Source organism: Zophobas morio, unplaced genomic scaffold (assembly GCF_036711695.1).
Source record: "Zophobas morio isolate AGI-343-1 ecotype UQ-CSIRO unplaced genomic scaffold, CSIRO_AGI_Zmor_V1 ptg000031l, whole genome shotgun sequence".
NCBI lineage: Eukaryota > Metazoa > Arthropoda > Insecta > Coleoptera > Tenebrionidae > Zophobas > Zophobas morio.
Genome location: NW_026972136.1, coordinates 6,265,042 through 6,292,469, shown reverse-complemented (window position 1 = coordinate 6,292,469; position 27,428 = coordinate 6,265,042). Strand labels below are relative to the sequence as shown.

The following is a 27,428-nucleotide window of genomic DNA, read 5'->3' as shown; positions in this document are numbered from 1 at the left end:
CTCAGCATTGGCCTGCCAGATCTCCCGATTTGAATCCGCTAGATTTTTTCTTTTGGGGCCACATGAAGTCGTTGGTTTATACAGAAGAGATCAGAACAGAAGATCACCTCAGACAACGAATCCATGAAGTCACCAATATCATTCGCGGGGACCCGGAAATGCTCCAACGAGTGCAGGAGCAATGGATTCGTCGTGCCAATGCTTGTGTGAGAATGAATGGAGCTCATTTTGAGCATTTGCTTTAATAGGGTGTTTAAAAATAAATAAAATTACTAACAGTAGTATTTAATTTTTTCTACTTAGTAAAATTTAATATTACATAGTACAGTGGTTCTCAAACGGTGGAGACACATAAAGTTCTGACTTAACCATACGTTTTAGACCAAAATGTTATTAGGCTTTTAGAATCAAAATAATGCATATTGTAACCCTTTAAAATCTGGCACAATATATCCCAGTCACCCTGTATAAACATACACAATCGAAGTTAAGCATGTACACTGATAATAATACACTCTTTTTCGTTGGTTATTTGGTTTGAATATTTTTAATTTTGTCCGTATGTCTGCGGACGGCACCTACTTGGAATTTGTCATTTACACCACTGTTTTTTACTATATATGTATACCTATATCAAGGTTATTAGAAAACATTTTTTTTATAATTTTTCAAAGGAGCAGAATTCTTTGGACTGTACTTCAAGCGAGGGAAGTTCTGTCAAAGGAACCTTGGACTAATTTTTAATCATTAAAACTGCACGAAAAGTTGTGGCTTTTCTTTACCTTTTAGCGTAAATAAATAGCTATTTTAGCTACTTTTGACATTCACAACTGCTCTGAACCCCTATATACGTAAGTGTCACATTATAACACTTCTAAATTCTTCACACAAGATTGCTAATAGTTTATTTACGGCAGTTAAATTAACTAATTCATACCGTGAACTGGCGGGGGGGTTAAGATAATTTCTTCCCTTAGGCAGTTATCATCGTTATCATCATTACACCACCGAGGCATTTCCTCGCAACGTTAAAGATTGATTACATCACCGAGGCATGTCCTCGCAACGCTAAAGATTGATTACATCACCGAGGTATCTCCTCGCAACGCTAGAGATTGATAACATCACCGAGGTATCTCCTCGTAACCCATCACTTGGATCAAGACTAGTGATGTAAAAATACCGTATTTTATTTTTGCGGTATAAAACCATGGTATAATACCGTTTTATACGGTATTTTATATGGTATTATATTCAAATTTTGGCGCCAACATTTTTCATTTTTAGCTTTATGGTAAATGTCATCTGGTGATTTACTAATTAGTAGAGAAATAAAACAAAAACTCTTCACGAAGAATTTATTATAAAAAAACAAACAATAAACTATGTAAATACGAAAATAAAACTTTTTTCTACTCTCTGAAAAAAAGCTATGTGAATATGAAAATAAAACATTGTTCTCGTCAATTAAAAAAAAATTAACAAAAGTAGAGACTATTGTTTCATTGATCTTCATCAACTACGTGCAGTATGAAAGCTTCTTCTACCTCCATATCTGAGTCTTCATTTGTTTCAGATTCATCAACGTCAACGCTGATGTTATCTTCGGCAATGTCGACATCATTATCTACATCATCTTACAATTTGAGGATATTCTCATTGTCATCCTCATAATCATAAATATTATTTTGCAATGATAAATTGCTTTTAATGTAACTTAATAGGTTAAAAAAATTACGATTGACATAACCTAAAAATTTAATTTTATACCAGTGGTATAAAAACATTTTATACATACCGTATAATACGGTTTTAAACCATGGTATTATACGGCCTGTATTATACACTCACATCACTCAAGACATAATTTAACATAACATAAACTCTTTGTTAGAAGCGTTGATAAAATGTGGCAAATATTAATCTCATGCAAATTTGTTGGCTTTGCAATTTTCACCTCATGTCGTACAATTTTAATTGAACGTAAATTTCGTGCTCTGCAGTTTTAACCTCACATAATATTTTTATTTGCACAAATTTTATTTCACATCAGATCTTTGTTTTCATGCATTTTTTGTAAGTTTTGATTTGTAAATATTGAATGTTTCCGTCGTATAAATTATCTGTTGTCCAATTTTAGTCGCACATAAATGTTGTTTATTGCTCTTTTTGAAACTTTGACACTTATTCAGTTGTCGTTAATATCAGAGTTATAAGAAATTGAACATTTAAAATGTAATTGAGGTAAATAACACGTGGCAGAAGCGAAGGGCGCGGTTCCTAGTCGGGCTGGCGACATTTATTTCAACTAACGGTTGTCTCTTTCTTTTATATTTTTATGTGTTTCATTTGCGATGTATTATGTCGGTGAATAAACCATAGGGGGTTTTTGGAGCTGACAAGTGAATGCGATTCCCCCCTTGAGTGGCCTGTTGGCAAGTCACGAGTTGCCCTCGCTCGCAGCTCCTTTTCCTCCTAGAGAGGGGTGCGATTTTTAGCCCCCTCCCAAAAATTATGTCCCTTATTTCTTGCGCTCTCTCCTCGCCTTCCCATTTAAAAAAAAAAAAAAACAACGTAGGTTCCAATTTGTTACACGATTACAGCCAAAAATTTTGAATTTTTAAATTTTTCGCGGGCTTTCAATTTTTTTTCACATGTCAATTTAAGGCGGGAAGTTTGATTATCACAAACGTAGCAAAAGAACCAATTTTCTACTATTTTTCCCAGATTCACCAGTTGATTGCTACAAGCGTAGCGGAGAGTTAATCCGTCATTTTTCAGACACCCGGCATATTTAATAAAATTATGAGTTAGGCTGCTTAAAACGCCCTTCATTGGTTGTCACTGACATTATTTATTTCTAATGACAGAAATAATAAATAATGTATAGACTTTGTTGCAGTTTTCAACGACTTATGGAACAACATAATGGAACCTGTGGGCAACAAATCGTTTGATGGACACACTTTTTTTACGAAATTTAATTGTCCCACAGACAGGCATCCTTATATTTTTACAAGACGCAACAGTCGAGAGCCAAATACCTAATTCGTTATCATCAAGGTTAAGATACGAAAACTGGGTCAGGGTAACAATGAACGGTTGCACTAAAATGATTCTTCTGGTACTCTTTTAACATCTATTTTAAAGTTTTCGGTCTTAAGTTTGCTGCTACGCTAAAGCGGAGCGAAGCCCCTTAAGTAGTCAATTTTTTATTAGTGACAAAATTTCCTGGGTAATTATTGTTGTTATAAAATAAAATCAATAAACACTCGTGCATGATTTGACGCATTTTATTCATATCACAAGTCATGGATTTAATCAACTTATACAATATGTATTTCTTATAGGTGATCACTTCACATTTATTAGCAAGATGATTCACAAACTCTGCTTACAGTTCAACAATCAATAACAAAATAGTTTAAACAATGTGTTATGCAAAATATCTCTCTATTTTTTACGGATGAATTACAGGATGTGGACGTTTTAGAATTACTTCTATAGGTTACTTGGAAAGAGTCGTACGAACCATTTGCATAAGTAGCTATAACAGTTATATACTTTTAAATGCAATAAAAATAAAAACACAATAATATTAACACAATAAACTAATATATTCGTTTAATTTTTATTTACTGAACATGTACTCATCATGTACAAAGAGTTCAAAAATAGTGAACTGTGTATACATTCGTTAGATGTTTGCTACTATCTAATGGAAAAACATCGTCTCCGTATATAGTGGGTACGGTTATGAGACAACAAAAGCACTGCATAATCAAGTGGACCAATTAGGGTGGACTGTCATTTTAAATTCAGTCTTTGTTCAATACAATTTAAGCTATTAATAACTCTACTGTGCTATATGATTCTTGATGCTTTTTTGTATCACGAGTTTTGAAGGAAGTGAATTATGTTTAAATTTCGAGAACACGATTACATCGTACACTTTTTGAATAAAAAACTTAAATAAAAAAATATTTTCAAGAATAGTTAATTCTTTGTTTGTTTTTGGCTTTTTATCATATTACTTTTGATAAGAGCTATAAGTTAATGTTTTTCTCCCATTTCTCAACAGGGACATATTACGTATTATAACACTTGGTTAATATTGCACATAAAATTATTCTAGGATACATAGTATTCATTTACAAGCACAAGACACAAACATCTTTCATAAGATGCCTATTTTGTTTAAATTTATAACATAAATAATATAGTCTCTATATATCAAAAATATAACTCTAATCGTCGTCGGTTCCTTTTCTGTGTAATAAAAAAATATTAGACGGTTGCATCCTACAAAAAAGGCACTTTGAAACCTGTCGCGTATATTCTGAAAGCCTCACCGCCTGTACAAAACATTTTTGAACTTCTTTGTACACAACCCACAATCCTAGACGTCCTAAACTTAACTGGACTAGCGTATCTTTACAAAGTAGTCAAGCGAGCAGTACCACACGATTCATTCAACTTAAGTATACCTCAGTATAAATCAAGACAAATTAAGTACAATTGCAACCAAGCAACTTAAAAGTAGGGCTTTTCTAACAAGTAACTATGAAGCACAGTCGGCAGAGGCAATTGTGGTATGTCATTCATGTTAACGTATTGTCGTATGACAAACTTACACAAATGTTTAAGAGACCTGACTTCAGTATACCTCGAAATGGGCTTGGTTAACCTCACCGGGAACTCGCACGTGTGCTCGCCCCTCCGCGAGTAGCAATAAATCCCGTTCTCCGACGTCTTCATCGCGTCGTGAATCAGCTCAGTGACCGTGGAAAACCCCTCTGCATACGTACCGCACAAATTGTACCTGCCTCGGCTATATTCGATCCTAGCGTGCATTGTCTTCCCCACACTGCGGAAACTAATACTGAACAAGTAGCTCGTGGAGGAGGAGTCCCGGACTAGGAAAGTCCCGTCGGGCTTGAACTGGAGCCGCTCCTCGGCCTCCGCGGTCGGCATGGGGCCCCAGTACCAGTAGCAGTTTGACAGACTCACGATCTCGTCGGTGGGTATTCGATGCGTGCGCGGCTCCACGGGCGCGGGGGGCTCCCGAGGCGGAGGCGGCTCCTCCTCCTCCTCCTCAGGCAGGGTTCGCGGACGTTCAGGAACTGGGGGCGGACCCTGGATGACCCTCGAAGACGTGCAAGGAACCTCGGATATCGTCACGGGGCGCTTGGGGGTGACCACTTCCTGCGAGAACATGCAGCTTTTCACTCTGGTGTGCATCTTCTTCAAGCTCCTGCGGAAACTGTTTCGGTGCGGTCTGATCTCGACACCTTCGATGAACGTTTCGCCATCGCTGTCCGACCGATTAGAGCGATCTTGCAAGCGGCTTTTCATTTTAAAAATGCGATGCAACCACGTTTTGGCCTTCTTTTTATTGCTTTCTTGCTGGTCCATTCTGGGGTGGAGGTGATCACTGGATTTTCGACACGGGCTCGCGGAAGTGGGTGGAGCGCTCAACCATTGTTATAAATAAAGTAGCAGAAGTTACGACTGCAAATAAAAATTACTAATGTTATCATTTATTATCAGGAATTGTCAATATGCTGTGCTGTCAAAGCAGTGTTTGGCGGTTTTGTGACAGATGACAGATAACCTGGCGGAAATTCAAAAGCGCGACGACAATTGCGCAATTACGTTTTATTGTTTGTGTAGCAACTTAAATATTGAATAAAACAACAATTTCTGTTATCATTTACGACAAAAATTGTTAATTTGCTGTCGAGCGGTGTTTGTGTCAAAGCTGTCACTTTTCTGACAGACGACAGATAACCTAATGGAAGCTCGAAAACAAGACTATTGCGTCTGAGTGACTGCATTTTCGCTTTTTTCAAACAAATTGAATAAAGTAGTCAGTTTTCGTGCTAATTAGGAGCCTTTGGGTGAATTCTGGTCCCGCGAGAGCACCTGTCAAACGTTCTTTATGTCAAAATTTGCTGTGACACTACACACAACACACAACTGTCAGACAACAATAATGAAAGAAAAAAATTACATACATTTTACTGGCATATAAAGCGGTGTTTTTACAATAATGTGAACGTGTTTTAGTTGGAATTTGTTTAGGATTAAGTGCTCTTTTAATTTGCTTTACCGAAATGGAGGTTCAAGCTGCAGATCATGCGAAAAAAAGGGAATGGACTTTAGCGTTGGATTATTACAATAAATTGCTGCAGAAGCAGAATAACACCGAACAACAAATCCTCACGTACATTTTAGACCGTTCAGAGTGTTTATACCAACTAGGTCACCACGAAACCATCATCAACGACTGCAGACACATCTTAAAAACATTCAATGGCAAGTACAACAACATCAATGAACCTCGAACTAGAATCCAGTTGATTCGGTCTTTATTTGCGTTAAATCGGCTCGCAGGTACGTATGCAGTTTTTTCGTTCTGGTCCCGCTTAAAGGTCGCTTGCAGAAGCGGAAATGGTGATCAAAGATTGGCTGATGATGGTGAAACAGCTGAACCAGATTGGGGATGAGAAGTTGGGATTGGAGAATGCGTTGGAGCGCTTTTTTGCGTTGAATTCGAGGCAGAGTCTCGAGCCTTGGTTGAATAATCTCGATAAAAACTACAGTAAAACGAAACCGATGACCAAATGTCTTGAAAAAAGTCAACAAGGTTCGACCGTTTTTTGCATTTATTGTAATCTTTCGTTTAAAGATAAAGCCGATCTGATGTCACACTGTCTCACTCAAGAGCACGAAACTATGATTATGTCGGATGAGGGGCACGACTGGCACTGGAGGGCCCCGCCGAGGGGGTTTAAGTCGGATTCGTACACCATTTGTGAGAGTTGGAAGGAATTGGGGACTTGTCGGTTTGGGATCCAGTGTGTGGAGGCTCACGGCGAAGCTGAGCTGATGGAATGGAAGGAGAGGTTTCAGTACAGGGAAATGAAGATGATGAGGGCTAAGGAGAAAGAATTGTATGGTATGTTTCATAGTTTTTTTTTTGTTGTTGGTTTTATTTTCCTGGATTTTGTGAGGAACTTTTAAAAGTAGAATAAACCCAAGAAAAAAAAAATCAAAAGAGAATAAAAATAGTAAGAGTCATAGAATTAAACCTTGCAAATTATGTGTATTAACTAGATTATAAAATTTTAATTATACACTAAATATTTAATAATAATTTGATAACGGAATGATGTCCTTCCAATAGTTAGATGTTATGTAAATTTTATAAAATAACATGCTCCTCCATTTGTGGTTTATGAATCCGTGTTAAAAAATCAAACTGTAACATTTTACAATTTAACGAAAAAAATCCAAAATCGAATACTTTGAAATATTTCAAGTAAATCCGTTTATCAAAATTTATGCCCCCACCAAGAATTGATGATGTCATCTTAAAGTTTTGTAGAATAAATATTACCTAAATATTAAAAAGTAACATAGTTCTGAACTTGTGGTTTATGAATCCGTGTTAAATTTTATCCTAGGCATCGAAATTTTTGGAAAAAAAAAATCAAAATTATAGGTGGAACAATTTTCGATTTCTCAAGTTTTCAATTTTTGCAATTTTTTAAATTTTGGATTTTTGATTTCTCAATTTTCCGATGTTTCAGTTTTATGGTTTTTTAATTTTTTGATTTTTCAATTGTTAACGTTTCTAAATTTCCAGTTTTTCGGTTTCTCAATTTCTTGATGAATCCATTTTTTGATTTTCCCATTTCTCGATTTCTCGATTTTTAAATTTTTCGACATTTCGATTTCTCCATTTTCAGTTTTTCGATTTCTCAATTTTTCGACGTTTCAGTTTTTGGAATTTTTCAATTTATTAATTTTTCAGTTTTTCGCTTCTTCAATTTTCCGATGTTTCAGTTTTATGGTTTTTCAATTTTTGACGTTTCTAAATTTTCAATTTTTCACTTTCTCGAGTTCTCGATTAATCCACTTTTTGATTTTCCCATTTCTCGATTTCTCAACTTTTCAATGTTTCGATTTTTCACGTTTTTGATTCTACAATTTTTCGATTTTTCAACATTTCTTTTTTTCCATTTTCAGTTGTTCAATTTCTCAATTTTTCGACGTTTCAGTTTTGGGATTTTTCAATTTTTCTACCATTTTTCAATTTTTCGATATTTCAGTTTTGGAATTTTTCAATATTTTGCTCCTTCCATTTTTCCATGTTTTACCTTTTCAATTTTTCAATTTTGTTGATTTTTAAATTTTAGATTTTTCAGTTTTTTCATGTTAAGATTTTACGATTTTTTAATTTCTCAATATTTTAATTTTTTAGATTTTTCAGATTTTGGTTGGTTCTCGGTTGTAGGTTTTTTGGTTTTTCAGTTTTTTGATTTTAAAATTTTTGATATTTCAACTTTTCATTTTTTTGTTTCTCGATTTTTTAATTTTTCGATTTTTCGATTTATCAAGAGTTCGGCTTTTTATTGTTCAATTTCTCGATTTATCTATTTTTTCTAATTTAAAATATTTCTTCAATTTTTAACTTTTTGATTTCTCGGTTTTTGGTTTTTTTGACTTTTCGGATTTTCGATTTCTCAATTTCTCGATTAATCGATTTTTTGATTTTTCCATTTCTCGATTACTAGACTTTTCAATGTTTCAATTTTTAAGTTTTTCAATGCTTCCACTTTTCAATTTTTCGATATTTCAGTTTTGAGGTTTTTCAATATTTCAATTCTTCAATTTTTCGATTTGTAAATTTTAGATTTTTCAGTTTTTCGATTTTTTGATGTTTCGATTTTTCCATCTTTCGATTTTTCAGTTGTTCAACCCCTCGATTTATCGCTTATTTTAATTTAAAATTATTTTTCGACTTTCAGTTTTTGAATTTTTCGATTTTCGGTGTTTCCATTTTTCGACTTCTCGATTTTTAAATTTTGGATTTTTCAATTCTTCAATTTGTTGATATTTTTTCGATATTTTAATTTTTCAGTTTTTTAAACTCTAGATTTTTCGAAATTTGTATTATTCAGTTTTATGAATTTTTCGATGTTTTATCTACTCGATTTTTCAATTTTGTTGATTTTTAATTTTTTTAATTTTTTGTTATTTCGATTTCTCGATTTTTCGTTATTTTAATTTTTCAATTTTTAAAATTTTCGATTTTTGATTTTTCAGTTTTTTGATCTTTCGATTTGTCGATCTTGCGATTTTTCGACTTCATGATTTTAGATTTTTGGGTTTTTCAATTTTTAGATTTTTAAAATTTTTTAATTTCTCGATTTTTAAATTTTTCGATTTCTCGATTTATCAAAAGTACGATTTTTTGATTTCTCGGTTTTTCGTTTTTTTCCAATTTATCGATGTTTCGATTTTTCAATTTATCGATTTCTCAATTTCTTGAAATAGTTTTTTTGATTTTCACACATCTTGATTTTTTATTTTTTCAATTTTTCGGGTTTTTGATTTTCCTATTTTTTACGATTTCGATTTTTCGATATTTCAGTCTTGGGATTTTTCAATACATATTTCGATTCTTCAGTTTTTCGATTTCTGGTTAAATTTTACCTTTTCGATTTTTCAGTTTTGTTGATTTTTCAATTTTTCAATATCTTAATTTTTCAGTTTTTCGACTTTTCAATTTCTCGATTAATCGATTTTTTTTCCATTTTTCGACTTCTAGACTTTTCAATGTTTCAAATTTTCAGTTTTTCAAATCTTCAACTTTTCGATTTTTCAGTTTTTCGATTCCACAATTTTTCCTCCATTTTTCAATTTTTCAATTTCTGGATTTTTCGATTTATTTGTTTTTTCTTATTTAAAATATTTGAATTTTAATTTTTTGATTTTTCGGTTTTTCGTTTTTTTCACTTTTTGGATTTTCGATTTTCCAAATTTTCGATTTTTCAGTTTCTCGATTTCTCAATTTCTGGAAATCGATTTTTTGATTTTCCCACATCTCGATTTTTCATTTCCTCAATTCTTCAATTTTTTTATTTTTCAGGTTTTCGATTCTCCAATTTTTCGATATTTTGACATTTCGATTTCCCGATTTTTTAATTTTTCAGTATTTTAATTTTTCAATTTTTCGATTTCTCAATTTCTTGATTAATTGATTTTTTTCCATTTCTCGATTTCAAGACTTTTCAATTTTTCAGTTTTTCAGTTTTTCAATTCTTCAATTTTTCCTCCATTTTTCAATTTTTCAATATTTCAGTTTTTCGATTTTTTGATATTTCGATTTCTCGATTTTACAATTTTTCGATATTTTAATTTTCCACTTACTGCAATTTTCCATTTTTCAGTTTTTTGATGTTTTGATTTCGTGATCTTGCAAATTTTCGACTTCTCGGTTTTAGATTTTTGGGTTTTTCAATTTTCAGATTTTTAAAACGTTTGATTTTTCAATTTTTCAATTTCTCAATTTTTAAATTTTTCGAGATCTCGATTTATCAAAAGTTCGATTTGTTGATTGTTCAATTTCTCGATTGTGCGATATATTCATTTTTTCTCATTTTACAACTTTTTGATTTCCTGTTTTTTCGTTTTTTTGACTTTTCTAAATTTAAAATTTTTCACTTTCTCGAGTTCTCGATGAATCCATTTTTTGATTTTCCCATTTCTTCGATTTCTCAACTTTTCAATGTTTGGATTTTTCACGTTTTTGATTTTCCAATTTTTCGATTTTTCAACATTTCGATTTCTCCATTTTCAGTTATTCGATTTCTCAATTTTTCGACGTTTCAGTTTTGGGATTTTTCAATTTTTCGATATTTCAGTTTTGGAATTTTTCAATATTTTATTTCTTCAATTTTTCAATTTTGTTGATTTTTAAATTTTAGATTTTTCAGTTTTTTTATGTTTCGATTTTTCGATTTTTGAATTGCTCAATTTTTAATTTTTCAATTTTTAAAATTTTAGATTTTTCAGAATTTTGTTGGTTCTCGGTTGTAGGTTTTTTGGTTTTTCAATTTTTTGATTTTAAAATTTTTGATATTTCAACTTTTCATTTTTTTGATTTATCATCTGTTTCTCGATTTTTAAATTTTTCGATTTATCTAATCGGTTTTTGATTGTTCAATTTCTGGATTTTTCGATTTATCTATTTTTTTTTATTTAAAATATTTCAATTTTTAACTTTGATTTCTCGGTTTTTCGTTTTTTTGACTTTTCGGATTTTCGATTTTTCAATTTTTCGATTTCTCAATTTCTCGATTAATCGATTTTTTGATTTTTCCATTTGTCGATTACTAGACTTTTCAATGTTTCAATTTTTAAGTTTTTCAAATCTTCAAATTTTCGACTTTTCGATTTTCGAAATTTTCGATTCTTCAATTTTCCTTCCACTTCTCAATTTTTCGATATTTCAGTTTTGAGGTTTTTCAATATATCAATTTTTCGATTTGTAAATTTTAGATTTTTCAATTTTTCAACTTTTTAATTTCTCGATTTTTAAATTTTTCGATTTCTCGATTTATCAAAAGTACGATTTTTTGATTTCTCGGTTTTTCGTTTTTTTGACTTTTCGGATTTTCGATTTTTCAATTTTTCCATTTCTCGATTACTAGACTTTTCAATGTTTCAATTTTTAAGTTTTTCAATTCTTCAAATTTTCGATTTTTCGACTTTTCGATTCTTCAATTTTTTTTCCACTTTTCAATTTTTCGATATTTCAGTTTTGAGGTTTTTCAATATTCCAATTCTTCAAGCTTTCGATTTTTAAATTTTAGATTTTTCAGTTGTTCAATTTTTCGATTTATCGCGATTTCAATGTTACGGTTTTTTGATTGTTCAATTCCTCGATTTTTCGTTTACTTTAATTTTTAATTTTTTAATTTTATCGACTTTTCGATTTCGTGTTTCAGTTTTTGAATTTTTCGATATTTCGTTTTTTCGGTGTTTCCATTTTTCGACTTCTCAATTTTTAAATTTTGTGTTTTTCAGTTCTTCAATTTGTTGATATTTTTTCGATATTTTAATTTTTCAGTTTTTTGAACTCTAGATTTTTCGAATTTTCATTTTTCGATATTTCTATTTTTCAATTTTATGAATTTTTCGATGTTTTATCTATTCGATTTTTCAATTTTGTTGATTTTTAAATTTTTCGCTTTTTTGATACTTCGATTTCGATATTTTCATTTTTCAATTTTTAAAATTTTCGATTTTTGGTTTTTTCAAATTTTAGTTTTTTAAAATTTTTGGTTTTCCAATTTTTCAACTTTTCAATTTCTCGATTTTTGTTTCTCGATTTTTTTATTATTCCATTTCTGGATTTTTTAATTTCTCGGTTTTTCGTTTTTTTTTTTGACTTCGGAGTTTCGATTTTCCAAATTTTCGATGTTTCGATTTTTCAATTTCTTGAAATCGGTTTTTGATTTTCCCACATACCGATTTTTTATTTTTTCAATTTTTCAGGTTTTTGATTTTCCTATTTTCGACTTCGATTTTTCAATATTTCAGAGTTGGGATTTTTCAATACATATTTCGATTCTTCAATTTTTCGATTTTTTGATAAATTTTACCTATTCGATTTTTCAATTTTTCGGTATTTTGATATTTCGATTTCCCGATTTTTCAATTTTTCAATATTTTAAGTTTTCGATATTTTAATTTTCCAATTGTTACAATTTTCGATTTTTAAAATTTTTGATTTTTCAATTTTTCAACTTTTCAATTTCTCGATTTTAAAATTTTTCGATTTCTCGATTTATCATAAGTTCGATTTTTCGATTTCTCAATTTTTTTATTTTCCCACATTTCGATTTTTTAGGTTTTTGATTTTCCAATTTTTCGACTTGGATTTTTCAGCTTTTCGATTTCTCAATTTTGTTTCAGTTTTGGGATTTTTCAATATTTCGATTATTCAGTTTTTCGATTTTTCGACTTTTCGATTTCTGGATAAATTTTACCTTTTCGATTTTTCAGTGTTTCAGTTTTTGAATTTTTCGTTATTTTAATTTTTCAGTTTTTTGAACTCTAGATTTTTCGAATTTTCATTTTTCGATATTTCTATTTTTCAATTTTATGAATTTTTCGATATTTTAATTTTTCAATTTTTAAAATTTTCGATTTTTGGGTTTTTCAAATTTTAGTTTTTTAAAGTTTTTGGTTTTCCAATTTTTCAACTTTTCAATTTCTCGATTTTTTTATTATTCCATTTCTGGATTTTTTGATTTCTCGGTTTTTCGTTTTTTTTTTGACTTCGGATTTTTGATTTTCCTATTTTCGACTTCGATTTTTCAATATTTCAGACTTGGGATTTTTCAATAGATATTTCGATTCTTCAATTTTTCGATTTCTTGATAAATTTTACCTATTCGATTTTTCAATTTTTCGGTATTTTGATATTTCGATTTCCCGATTTTTCAATTTTTCAATATTTTAAGTTTTCGATTTCTCAATTTCTGGATTAATCGTTTTTTTTTTATTTTTCCATTTCTCGATTTCTAGACTTTTCAATGTTTCAATTTCTCAGTTCTTCAACTTTTCGATTTTTTAATATTTCGATTTCTCGATATTTTAATTTTACAATTGTTACAATTTTCGATTTTTAAAATTTTTGATTTTTCAATTTTTCAACTTTTCAATTTCTCGATTTTTAAATTTTTCGATTTCTCGATTTATCATAAGTTCGATTTTTCGATTTCTCAATTTTTTGATTTTCCCACATTTCGATTTTCTAGGTTTTTGATTTTCCAATTTTTCGACTTGGATTTTTCAGCTTTTCGATTTCTCAATTTTGTTTCAGTTTTGGGATTTTTCAATATTTCGATTCTTCAGTTTTTCGATTTTTCGACTTTTCGATTTCTCGATAAATTTTACCTTTTCGATTTTTCAGTTTTGTTGATTTTTTAACTTTTCGATATTTTGATGGTTCGATTTCCCGATTTTTCAATTTTTTAATTTTTCATATTTAGTTCTTTTTTTATTTTTCCATTTCTCGACTTTTGAATGTTTTACTTTTTCAGTTTTTCAATTCTTCAACTTTCCTATTTTTCAGTTTTTCGATTCAATTTTTCTTCCATTTTTTAATATTTCAGTTTTTCGATTTTTTGATATTTCGATTTCTCGATTTTTCAGTTTTTCGAATTTTTAAAATTCAGATTTTTCTGTTTTTTTAATTTTTCGATTTTTCGGTTTTTAAATTTTTCGATTTTTCAGTTGCTCAATTTCTGGATTTGTTGCGATTTCGATGTTTCGATTTTTTTGTTGTTCAATTTCTTTTTTCATTTCTTGGTTTTTCGATTGTTGGACTTTTCAATTCCTCAGTTTTTTGATATTTTAATTTTTCGAGATTTTAATTTTTCAATTTTATAAATTTTAGATTTTTCGATTTTTCATTCTTCGATATTTCTTCTTCAATTTTTCGAATTTTTCAACTTTTGATTTTTCAGTTTCAGCCACGAATTTTTGTAAATTTGTTTCTAATTGTAATTTAAACTCAAACTTTCAAATTGGCGATAATTTAACAAGAAAGATACTATCAAAGACAAATCTTCATAAATCCATGGCTGCCTTTGCTCGTGCTTTTTATTGCTGTGTAGGTAGAATATTCACAAAGCGTACCATATGATCGTAAAAGTGTCTAATAACCCATGAAATTTGTTTTTAAAATAATGGTGTGGTATTTCAGTTTTTGACACTTGTTTGACAAGTACCTACGGAGTGGTGTCGCTAATATATTTTTTTAATAGGGCATTTATTCCCCTTCAGAATAATAATGACGTCATAAAATAAATAACTACAGCTTTCTCGAAAAATACGTCCTGTAGGAATAATAAGTGTTTACAGATTACGGAAAAAAAAACGTGATTCATTGCACCATAACCGGCTTATATAATTTTTCTGAAATAAAAATTAAGGTTATAATTAGTGTTTCCTTGTACTTACTTGTCAAAATGAATACTAAAACCTCGCAACCGCCCCCAGGCAAATCCTACACCGAGGACCTCCTCGAGAAGTGGCTGCAGACCCCCAACAGCAAAACCGTGATGACCGAACGGATCGACGGCGTCGAGGACACCTGCTCGTGCCCGCTTTCCGTGATAGTCTCTTCCAAAAACAGCAACCACAAATGGAAATTCCACATGCAGACCCGCAAACCCCTCCGAGCGATCGCCCTCCTCCAGGACACCTACCGCAACCACTTCCACCTCTCCGAAGTGAGCTGCGGCAAGCAGACCTTCGACATCAAGAACAACCAGGAGTTCATCGCCACCGCCGACCCCAAGTCCACCGACTACGCCATCGTCGTGATCTTCCAGACCACCATCTTCGGCACCTTCCGCCAGTCGGTCGTCTTCGACTTCGGCTCCGAGCCCGTGCTCGTGAAGCACCTGTGCGTGGACGTCGTCCCCGACTCCGACATCGAAAAAATCAAGGAGATCCGCAAGGAGATCACGTGCTCGGTGTCGGAGAGGTGGACGAGCGCGAACGCGGAGATCGTCCCCTTCGTGTCGACTTTGGTCTCCTTGAGCGGGAACCTGGAGTGGGAGACGAACTTGAAGGCCATGTATCCGTACCCCCAGGTGGACAGCTTCGTGCTGTCGAACGCGACCGTCTCGGAGAAGAAGCTGACCAGGAATAATTACCGGGAGCGGATGCACGAGCTGCTCCTGGTGGAGGAAATCGCGCGGTATAACCTGGTGTCGCAGTACAACCTGACGACGAGGCTCCAGATAGCGCACAGCTACTTGTTGAGCCCCAACAGCATGGCCGCCAGCACCGCCAAGTACTCGGGGAACGGCGAGCTCTTCGCCTCCGTGGCGCTGAGTCGAGAGCTCTCGGAGGACACCCCCGAGGGGCGGCTCATCCTCATGCACTGCAACTCGGTCTACTTGCTGCCGAACCCGTCCGACGACCGATCTCCGCGTAAAGTTTACGAAGCCATCATCGAAGATAAAGGCAAAGACATGATCTACCTCCGGCTTTCCTCTGATACCGTGCGCGATCTCAACCTCACCACCGACACGGACCTTGAGGTGCAGATCCAGTTCCAGTTGAACCGGATTCCCTACTGCGAGTGGCACTACACCATCGATAAAATCAAAAACTACAAGTTGATTTTCCCGGAGACTTACGTGGAGCCGAGGATCCCGTGGTCGCCGTCTAGGCAGTGGTCCGCGTCCCTGGACAGTCGGCTCAATTTGAAGCAGAAGGAGGCGGTGGTCGCGATCACGACGCCGCTTTTTGTTAAGATTCCGCCGATTTTGGTGATCGGGCCCTTCGGCACGGGGAAGACGTTCACGTTGGCGCAGGCCATCAAGGAGTTGATTAAGGATGAGACCAACAAGATTTTGTTGTGTACGCATTCGAACAGTGCGGCGGATTTGTATATTAAGGATTATTTGGATATTTGGGTGGAGAGTGGGAACGAGAGTGCGAGGCCGTTGAGGATTTATTACCAGAAGCGTTGGGTGGCGACTGTTAGTCCGGTTGTACAAAAGGTAGGTGTTCGATGGGTCACTAAAGCACGTTTTGTCACTAGGTGTCACAACATCCAACTCTACTGCGCGTGTTTAATTTTCGACATTGACAGGTGACAGAATGGTGCGAAGTGTCAGTTATGCAGTAGTACCACCATAGTTGGGTTCACAGCCAACTATAATTCGTTTTGTTTCGATCGCACGATACTGTAGTGTGTTCGTTGAGTGATTGTGAAAAAAAAAAGTTACTAGAGTCAGCGCATCCAAAAGTAGTTCTAGTGCCAATGTTAAATTATAAATATAATTAAAGTTACTAAAAACAAAAACATTAAAGACAAAATACATAAGGACATAGGTTGGTATGACTGCTTCACTAAGAAATTAATTGTTGAAAGAATGACGTACTGCGAGGAGCGTAGAACTATAAAACGCAAAGAGTACCAACGTAAAACCAAGAACAAGTAAAATTTTAGCAACAGCTACTTGGGTGTTTTATTGCTATCAGGTTGTAGTAACTAAGCACAATCTATCATTATAACTATAATATCAAGTGACTATTGATGATTGAAACAAATTTTTCTGTTGATACTATCATTTGGTACTCTTATAATATCCATTTGGAAGAAACATAACCTTACATTTTAAAACAAAAAGCTTCTGTCAAATATCCCCAATCATTGCAATTTAGGGACTTTGGTTTGATGACATATGTCAATTTGACAATCAGGTTTGCCATCATAGAATTTTAAATACCTATGTTGCCAACCTAACAAGCAAAATCACAAACATTAATAGTTACTTTGTGGACCATAACTGTGTCAACTTGTTAAATATATAGACTTTCTCAATTTAAATTTCAAATCATTCCTTACCTCAAAATCGGGATTGATAATTTTTTAACTAAAATTGCTAAAGGTCGTTTTATATTGTTAGGGGTAGTTTACATAAGCATGGCCACCCGAAATGTCAAAAATTCTGGAATGTACTGTAAGATACTTCCACTGCAATTGTTTTTTGGGGTAAATTTCTTTTTTTACACGGGGTGATTCAGCTAAGACGATTCTAATTGGCAACCCAACATACAGAAACCAACCAATCAAGTAATTTTGATGACTTTAAAACCTGCATGTGAGTGGATATAACACACGATCTGCTACTGTCAAGTTAAATGCAGAATAGTAGTTTCTAACCTAAAAAAAGTGAACACCTTGAAAATTCGTATTATCAACGACATGACTTTTTATTCCAAAGCCTACCTAGATTAGAAATTTAAAGAATCGCACGCTGTTCTCTCGCTGATAAAGGATGGGATAAATGGCATAGATTTCTGTACATAAATTTAGGTAATTTTTACTTAGCAAACGTATGTTTGTGATAGATGCCAGTGGACGACTGGCTGCTTTCATGTTTTCGCGACGTTTAATGACAAAACATAGTTCTCCCGTTTCCGTCTGTCTTATTTATTTATTATTTACTTTTTCATTCATTTATTTATTTATGCACCCATAGGAATTGATGTCATCTTACATTTTGGCCGAATAAATGTTATTTAAATCTTAGAAAGTAACATATTCCTGAACTTGTGGTTTATGAATCCATGCCAAATTTTTATCCTAAACATCCAGATGTTTGGGAAAAAAATGAATAAAAATTGTAGGCGTAATAATTTTTCACGTTTTCCATTTCTCGATTTTTTAATTTTTCGTATTTTAGTTGTGGGATTTTTCGGTTTTCTCTTCTTCAGTTTTTCGATTTTTTAATTTTTAACGTTTCTAAATTTTCAATTTTTCGATTTCTCGATTAATCAATTTTTTATTGTCCCATTTCTAGATGTCTCGACTTCTAAATGTTTCAATTTCTCCATTTTTCAGTTATTCAATTCTTTGATTTTTCTTCCATTATTCGATATTTCAATTCTGGGATTTTTCGGTATTTCGATTGTTCAATTTTTCGAATTTTTATATTATAGATTTTTCAGTTTTTTGATGTTTTGTTGTCTTGGTTTTTCAATTCTTCATTTTTTTTTTTAATTAAAATTTTTCTATTTTTCTATTTTCAACTTTTCGATTTTTCAATTTTTCGATATTTCGACTTCTCGACTTTTCGATTTCTCGAATGCCAATGCCAATTTTTGTGATTTTTGAAATTTTAGATTTTCGATTTTTCGGTTTTTCGACTTCGATTTTTATATTTTAGATTTTTTAATGTTTCAATTTTCCGATTTCTGAATTTTTCGATTTTTGAATTTTTAAGTTTTATGTTTTTATATTTTTCGATTTTCGGTTCATCGAGAGTTCTATTTTATAATTTTTCCAATTTTAAAATTCTTGATTTTTCAATTTTTCTTCCATTTTTCGATATTTTAATTTGGGTTTTTTTTATTAAAGATTTTCAGTTTTTTAATGTTTTGATTTCTCGATTTTTTGGTTTCCCGATTTTTCGATTTCTCAATTTTTCGATATTTCGACTTTTCTCGATCTTTTAATATTTCGATTTCTCGATGAGTCATTTTTTTGATTTTTCATTGTTTCGACTTTTTGGTTTTTCGACTTTTTGGCTTTTCGATTTTCCAATTTTTCAATGTCATTGTCAATTTTTCAATTTCCAAATTTTTCGTCATTTCAGTTTTGGAATTTGCCAATTTTTCAATTTTTCGGTTCTTCAGTTTTCCGATTTTTCCATTTTTGCGATTTTTGAAATTTTGGATTTTCGGTTTTTCGACCTCGCCCTTTATTTTTTTGATTTTGTAATTTTTCAATTTTTCAATTTTTTGATGGTTCGACTTTTCAATTTTCCGTTTCCTCAGTTTTTCGGTTTTTGAGTTTTTCAATTTTTAAGTTTTATATTTTTCGATTTTCGATTCTTGGAGAGTTCTATTTTACAATTTTTCGAATTCTAAAATGTTTGATTTTTCGATTTTATGATTTTTTAGACATCTGGGCTATTCACTTTTTGATTTTTTTCGACTTTTAGATTTTTTAACTTTCGATTTCTCAATTTTTCGGTAGTTCAGATTTGGGATTTTTCGGTTTTCTCTTCAAATTTTCGATTCTCCGATTTCTTCATTTTTCGATTCGTCAATTTTCCAGTGTTTTAGTTTTATGATTTTTCAATTTTCGACGCATCTAAATATTCAATTTCTGGATTTCTCGATTAATCGATTTTTTGATTTTCCCATTTCTCGATGTCTCGATTTTTCAGTTTAACAATTCTTCAATTTTTTCATTTTTCAGGTTTTTGATTTTTTAGTTTTTCCATATTTAAATTTTAGATTTTTAGATTTTTCAATTCTTTGATCTTTCAATTTTTCGAATTTTTAAATTGTAGATTTTTCAGTTTTTTGTTGTTTTGATTTATCGATTTTCCAGTTTCTCGGTTTTTCAGTTTTTCGATTTCTCAATTTTTCGATATTTCGACTTCCAGATTTTCGATTTATCGATATTTTGATACTTCGATTTCTCGATGAGTCATTTTTTTAGTTTTTCAATGTTTCGATTTTTTAATTTTTTGGTTTTCCGACTTTTCGATTTTCCGATGTTTCGCTTTTTCAATTTCCCAAATTTTCGTCATTTCAGTTTTGGAATTTGTCAATTTCTCAGATTTTCAGTTTTTCGATTCTTCAGTTTTCCAATTATTCCATTTTTGCGATTGTTGAAATTTTGGATTTTCGATTTTTTGGTTTTTCGACTTCGCCTTCCCGATTCCAAAGTTTTTTGATATTTGAATTTTTCAATTTGTAAGTTTTATGTTTTTCGATTTTCAGTTCTTCGAGAGTTCTATTTTTCAATTTTTAGAATTTTATTTTATTTTAATTATTATTATTATTATTATTTATTTGTTATTCAATTTTTAAATTTTTTCGACTTTTAAATTTTTCGTCTCTTCGATTTCTTGATTTTTCGATTCGTCAATTTTCCGGTGTTTTAGTTGTATGATTTTTCAATTTTTTACGCTTTTAAATTTTCGATTTCTCGATTGATCGATTTTTTTATTTTCCCATTTTTCGAGTTTTAAATGTTTCGATTTTTCGGTTTTTCAATTCTTCAGGTTTTTGATTTTTCAGTTTTTCAACTTTTCGATTAAATTTTTCTTCCATTTTTTGATATTTCAGTTTTGGGATTTTTCGGTATTTCAATTGTTCAATTTTTCGATATTTAGATGTAGATTTTTCAGTTTTTTCATGTTTTGATTTATCCATTTTTCGGCTTTTCGGTTTTTCAATTTTTCGATTTTTTTTAAATCAAAATGTTTCAATATTTTCAATTTTTCGATATTTCGACTTCTCGATCTTTTGATATTTTAATTTCTCGATGAGTCATGTTTTAATTGTTTGATGTTTAGATTTTTGATTTCTTGGTTTTTCGACTTTTCGATTTTCCAATTTTTCGATGTTTCGATTTTTCAGTTTCCCAATTTTTTGTAATTTCAGTTTTGGAATTTGCCAATTTTTCAGTTTTTCGATTTTCCCATTTTCGCGATTTTGAAAATTTTGGATTTTCAATTTTTCGGTTTTTCGACTTCGCCTTTCATGTATTAGATTTTTTAATTTTCCGATTCCTCAGTTTTTCGATATTTGAATTTTTCAATTTTTAAGTTTTATATTTTTCGATTTTCGGTTTTTCGATGCGAAAATTTTTCGCATTTAAAAATTTTCGATTTTTCAATTTTACGATTTTATGATTTCTTTGGACATCTAGGTTCTTCGATTTTCAAATTCTATTGATTTTTAATGATTTGATTGCTCTATCTTTCGATTTTACGACTTTTCGGATTTGGATTTTTTGGTTTTCAGTTTTTCCATTTTTAAAATGTTTGCACTTAGATAGCAGCTCTTGGTCGCGAAACATCTACAGCCTGCATTCACTAGTAAATTAGAACTTTTGATGTCCACGGGAGCGGTCGGCATGATTGTTATAGACGATTAGGTTTCAAGCAAGCCATCACAAAACTCCCCACTCAAAAGTATAATATCAACTTGATAAACATTTCGTTCTGATCCAAATTGACCGTAGTACAAATATAATTACTTTGAATACTTTTCAGAACATACCACTAACTAACCTCCCCCTTTTTTCAGTACTGCAGCATCAAAATGACCGGCACCTCCCGCGAATTCCAACTTCCCACATTCGCCGACATCGACCGCCACAAGATCGTCGTCGTGACCCTCTCCACCTCCGTCTACCTATCGGCAATGGGCCTACCTCCCGGCATCTTCACCCACATCCTCCTCGACGAAGCCGCCCAAGCCCTCGAGTGCGAAACCATCACCCCCCTCGCCCTCGCCACCGAGAACTCCCGCATCGTCCTCGCCGGCGACCACATGCAGCTCGGCCCCGACATCTTTTCGAAGTTCGCCAAAGACCGCAACCTGCACATCTCGCTCCTCGAGCGCCTCTACGACCACTACCCCCCTCAGTTCCCGTGCAAGATCCTCCTCTGCGAGAACTACCGCGCCCACGAGACCATCATCCAGTTCACGTCCGAGTCCTTCTACGACCAGAAGCTCGTCTCCAGCAGCAAGCAGCCCAAGCACTTCCGCTTCTACCCGCTCACGTTCTTCACGACGCGAGGCGAGGACGTGCAAGACAAGAACTCGACGGCGTTCTACAACAACTCGGAGGTGTACGAGGTGGTGGAGCGCGTGGCCGAATTGAAGCGGAACTGGCCGACGGAGTGGGGCGAAGTGAACGAGCAGAGCATCGGGGTGGTGACGCCGTACGCCGACCAGGTGTTCCGGATCCGGTCCGAGCTGAGGAAGAGGAAGATCGACGTCTGCGTGGAGAGGGTGCTCAACGTGCAGGGGAAGCAGTTTAGGGCGATTATTTTGTCGACGGTGCGGACGAGGAGAACTTGCGCGAACGGCAAGGGCGAGAGTGAGGTGGATTATGGGTTTTTGTCGAATTCGAAGTTGCTGAACACGGCGATCACGAGGGCGCAGAGCTTGGTGGCGGTGGTGGGGGATCCGATCGCTCTGTGTTCGCTGGGGAGGTGCAGCAAGGTGTGGGAGAGATTCATCCAGATTTGCAACGACAACGGGAGTTTGTATGGGATCACGTGGACGCAGCTACGCTTCCAGTTGGATGGAATCGAGTTGAAGAAAGTCTACACGTTGAATCCTCTAGCGCCGGAGTTTATACCGCGCAAGTACAAAGAGTTGATGCAAGAGCAGAATTTGATCCGGGTTCCGAATTTGAACCCGATACCTCAGCCTAAAGTACTGCCGACTTTTCCGAACATTCAGAGCAACGTTAGGGTGGTACCGGTGTTGTACCAGCAGAGACCTGCTCTCACCCTTCCGGCGCCCTACGTCTTGAACTTGCCCACTTCCGTGCCAAATCTACCCTCGCTGCCTCTGGCGAATGGGTTTCGACCGGTGAGGGTGCTCAACCCCCACGAACTCCCAGTGGTTGCACCCTCGAGGCAACAAGTACCTGTCACTCCAGTGAGCGCGCCGCCTCCGACTCCAGTACCAAAGAAGGCTTGCAGTACCAAGTTGATCCAGTTTATGAACAACGTGCATTTTCCAGAGGCACAGATGTTGAGTGACTGTGTGAATTTGCTACCTCAGCATATGTCACTAGCTGACATGATCCAACAGCCATCTAGCGTCCAGGAGCGGTGGTACAACTACCTGAGAGACACCTCAGGGCAAATGGCCGCCGACAAGTTCAAGTACATCCTGCAAACCACCAACCAGAAAGGGTCTCGAGTACCTGACAACAACCTCCTGGAACGTACCACTCCTCATTCGTCGTCGGATTCGCCGACTTTCAACTGGTACGACAGTCCTTCCAATCAGATCAACTTCAACAAGCCCATTTACATGAAAGAGGTGGATTCGAACACGAACTGGCTGGAGTTTAATAGGTCGAATCCGTTGTACAAGAGGCAGGCGACGCAGCAGACTCGGGTGAACGCGGCCAGCGTGAACGGGGTCAACGGGATGAAGGAGAGTGACGTTCAGAGACACATCAACGAGGATTTTGCTAACTTGAGGATCAACAATACCAGTAGCGATGACTTGTACGAGATTTTCAAGGCTTATAACGGGGAGAACCAAAGCCACGGCTCCACCACGAATAGACCGTTGAGTAACGCGAATGTGAGCGGGTTTTATCATTATTTTTCATAAAATCTGTTGTACCTACATTGTATATATCATACAAGATAGTCACTTGCTGTTGTTATATATACACTTGTTTATTGTAGATATATTCTTAGAAATTTTTTTTACAGTATTTATAATGATTCTATAAAACAATAAAAGTATTGGTTTTTTAAACGGAGCGGGTGTTTCTCGTCACTGGGACGTAAAGAATCCTTCAAGGACGCTTCTGTGAAGATAAATTTTAGTTTGTCAAGGTAGTATTTTTTTACATTGCAAAAGGACTCACGGGACACCAAAATTCTTTCAAATTACTTAAAAAACAGGACAAACTCGCAGACTACTTCAAAAACAAAATACAAGGGGTCCTCGAGATTTTTTCAAATTACTTCAAAAGCAAAACAAAAGGGGTCTCCAAGATCCTTGAATCCACTTCAAAAACCAGGTATAAGGGGTCCCCGAGATTCTTTCAAAATACTTCAAAAATAAAATAGGAACCCCGTGATTCTTTTAAACTATATACTGCAAATACCGAACACAAGGGATCCGCGAAGTTCTTTCAAACTACTTCAAAAACAATACAAGTGATCCCCAAGATTCTTTTAAACTATTTCAAAAACCAGTCACAGAGGTCCCGGGGATTCTTTTAACCTATTTAAAAAAACACAAGGGGCCTTTGAGATTCCCTCAAACTACTTCAAAAACAAAACAAAAGACATCCCCGAGATTCTCTGAAATCACTTCAAAAACATAACATTAAGGATTCCGAGATTCTTTAAAACTACATACTTCAATAACAAATGGGGTCCTCGACATTCTTTCAAACTACTTCAAAAACCAGTTACAAGGGGTCTAGAAATTCTTTTAAACTACTTCATGAACAAAATACAAGGGGCCCCCGCGATTCTTTCAAACTACTTCAACAATAAAAGACAAGGGACCCCCAAGATTCTTTCAAACTACTTCAACAATAAAAGATAAAGAACCCCTAAGATTCTTTCAAACTACTTCAAAAACAAAACAAAAGTGCACCCCGAGATTCTTAAATCTACTACAAAAACTAGTCACAAAGGGTCCCGGAGATTCTTTTAAACTACTTCAAAAATAAAACACAATTGGCCCCCAAGATTCTTTCAAACTAGTTCAAATACAAAACACAAGGATTCCACAAGATTCTTTCAAATAACTTCAACAATAAAACACAAGGGGCCCCCAAGATTCTTTCAAACTACTTCAAAAACAAAACAAAAGTGGTCCCCGAAATTCTTAAATCTATTTCAAAAACTAGTCACAAAGGGTCCCAGAGATTCTTTTAAACTACTTCAAAAACAACACACAAGGGGCCTCCAAGATTCTTTCAAACTAGTTCAAATACAAAACACAAGGATTCCCCAAGATTCTTTCAAACTACTTCAACAATAAAACACAAGGGGCCCCCAAGATTCTTTCACCCTACTTCAAAAACAACAAAAGTGGTCCCCGAGATTCTTAAATTTACTTCAAAAACTAGTCACAAAGGATCCCGGAGATTCTTTTAAACTACTTCAAAAACAAAACACAAGGGGCTTCCGAGATTCTTTCAAATTAGTTCAAATACAAAACACAAGGGTTCCCCAAGATTTTTTCAACCTACTTCAAAAACAAAACAAAAGTGGTCCCGGAGATTCTTAAATCTACTTCAAAAACTAGTCACAAAGGGTCCCGGAGATTCTTTTAAACTACTTCAAAAATAAAACACTAGGGGCCTCCAAGATTCTTTCAAACTAGTTCAAATACAAAACACAAGGATTCTCCAAGATTCTTTCAAACTACTTCAACAATAAAACACAAGGGGCCCCCAAGATTCTTTCAAACTACTTCAAAAACAAAACAAAAGTGGTCCCCGAGATTCTTAAATCTACTTCAAAAACTAGTCACAAAGGGTCCCAGAGATTCTTTTAAACTACTTCAAAAACAAAACACAAGGGGCCTCCAAGATTCTTTCAAACTGGTTCAAATACAAAACACAAGGATTCCCCAAGATTCTTTCAAACTACTTCAACAATAAAACACAAGGGGCCCCCAAGATTCTTTCACCCTACTTCAAAAACAACAAAAGTGGTCCCCGAGATTCTTAAATCTACTTCAAAAACTAGTCAGAAAGGATCCCGGAGATTCTTTTAAACTACTTCAAAAACAAAACACAAGGGGCTTCCGAGATTCTTTCAAATTAGTTCAAATACAAAACACAAGGGTTCCCCAAGATTTTTTCAACCTACTTCAAAAACAAAACAAAAGTGGTCCCCGAGATTCTTAAATCTACTTCAAAAACTAGTCACAAAGGGTCCCGGAGATTCTTTTAAACTACTTCAAAAATAAAACACAAGGGGCTCTCGAGATTCTTTCAAACTACTTCATATATAAAACACAAATGGCCCCCAAGATTCTTTCAAACTACTTCAAAAACAAAACAAAAGGGGTCCCGGAGATTCTTTTAAACTATTTCAAAAATAAACGCAAAGGGGCTCTCGCGATTCTTTCAAACTACGTCAAAAACAGAACGAAAGGGATCCCCGAGATTCTCTGAAACTACTTCAAAAACAAAACAAACGGGATCCCCAAGATTATTTCAAACTACTTCAACAATAAAACACAAGGGACCTCCAAGATTCTTTCACCCTACTTCAAAAACAACAAAAGTGGTCCCCGAGATTCTTAAATCTACTTCAAAAACTAGTCACAAAGGGCCCCGGAGATTCTTTTAAACTACTTCAAAAACAAAACACAATTGGCCCCGAAGATTCTTTCAAACTACTTCAAATACAAAACACAAGGATTTCCCAAGATTCTTTCAAATTACTTCAACAATAAAACACAAGGGGCCCCCAAGATTCTTTCAAACTACTTCAAAAACAAAACAAAAGTGATCCCCGAGATTCTTAAATCTACTTCAAAAACTAGTCACAAAGGATCCCGGAGATTCTTTTAAACTACTTCAAAAACAAAACACAAGTGGCTTCCGAAATTCTTTCAAATTAGTTCAAATACAAAACACAAGGGTTCCCAAGATTCTTTCAACCTACTTCAAAAACAAAACAAAAGTGGTCCCCGAGATTCTTAAATCTACTTCAAAAACTAGTCACAAAGGGCCCCGGAGATTCTTTTAAACTACTTCAAAAACAAAACACAAGGGACCCCCAAGATACTTTCAAACTAGTTCAACAATAAAATACAAGGGACCCCCAAGATTCTTTCACCCTACTTCAAAAACAACAAAAGTGGTCCCCGAGATTCTTAAATCTACTTCAAAAACTAGTCACAAAGGGTCCCGGAGATTCTTTCAAACTACGTCAAAAACAGAACGAAAGGGGTCCCCGAGATTCTTTCAAACTACGTCAAAAACAGAACGAAAGGGGTCCCCGAGATTCTCTGAAACTACTTCAAAAACAAAACAAAAGGGATCCCCAAGATTCTTCAAACTACTTCAAAAACCAGTTACAAGGGGTCCCGGAGATTCTTTTAAACTACTTCAAAAATAAAACAGGAGCACCCTAGATTCTTTCAAACTACTTCAAAAACTAGTCACAAAGGGTCCTGGATATTCTTTTAAACTACTTCAAAAACAAAACACAAGGGCTGCGACAAGAGATTTTTTCAAACTACTTCAAATATAAAATATAAGGGGCCCCCAAAATTCTTTCAAACCATTCAAATACAAAACAAAAGGGGTCCCGGAGATTCTTTTAAACTATTTCAAAAATAAAACACAAGGGGCTCTCGAAATTCTCTCAAACTACTTCAAAAACAAAACGAAAGGGTTGCCCGAGATTCTCTGAAATCAGTTAAAAAAAACCCAAGGAGATTCCGAGATTCTTTGAAACTACTTCAAAAACAAATAGGGTCCCCGATATTCTTTCAAATTACTTCAAAAACAATACACAAAGGGCCCTCGAGATTTTTTCAAACTACTTCAATAACCA

General features: G+C 34.2%; 2 protein-coding genes across 3 annotated transcripts; one reads left to right on the top strand and one right to left on the bottom strand.

The window, feature by feature from the left end:
* Positions 1-3,277: 3,277 nt before the first annotated feature.
* On the bottom strand, positions 3,278-5,546 carry LOC135139553 (suppressor of cytokine signaling 6). The gene has a single exon (XM_064069838.1). It carries the CDS (start codon positions 5,413-5,415, stop codon positions 4,534-4,536), a length of 882 nt encoding a protein of 293 aa, XP_063925908.1. The 5' UTR covers positions 5,416-5,546; the 3' UTR covers positions 3,278-4,533.
* A 336-nt stretch (positions 5,547-5,882) lies between these two features.
* On the top strand, positions 5,883-23,646 carry LOC135139552 (probable helicase with zinc finger domain). Of its 2 annotated transcripts, XM_064069837.1 has the most exons (5): positions 5,883-6,396; positions 6,446-6,640; positions 6,692-6,961; positions 14,866-16,382; positions 21,439-23,646. In XM_064069837.1, exons 1-5 carry the CDS (start codon positions 6,117-6,119, stop codon positions 23,494-23,496), a joined length of 4,320 nt encoding a protein of 1,439 aa, XP_063925907.1. In that variant the 5' UTR covers positions 5,883-6,116; the 3' UTR covers positions 23,497-23,646. The 2 variants fall into 2 exon arrangements, with proteins under 2 accessions (XP_063925907.1, XP_063925906.1); XM_064069836.1 differs by having other exon boundaries at positions 6,446-6,961.
* Positions 23,647-27,428: the final 3,782 nt, after the last annotated feature.

What these genes read in the sequence shown, in the direction of transcription:
- LOC135139553 (XM_064069838.1), bottom strand. Translation starts at nt 5,415, where the DNA reads ATGGACCAGCAAGAAAGCAATAAAAAGAAGGCCAAAACGTGGTTGCAT.
- LOC135139552 (XM_064069836.1), top strand. Translation starts at nt 6,117, where the DNA reads ATGGAGGTTCAAGCTGCAGATCATGCGAAAAAAAGGGAATGGACTTTA. An exon ending in TGCGTTAAATCGGCTCGCAG is followed by an intron (nt 6,397 to 6,445) that starts GTACGTATGCAG and finishes GGTCGCTTGCAG; the next exon opens with AAGCGGAAATGGTGATCAAA. An exon ending in TAAGGAGAAAGAATTGTATG is followed by an intron (nt 6,962 to 14,865) that starts GTATGTTTCATA and finishes AACCGCCCCCAG; the next exon opens with GCAAATCCTACACCGAGGAC.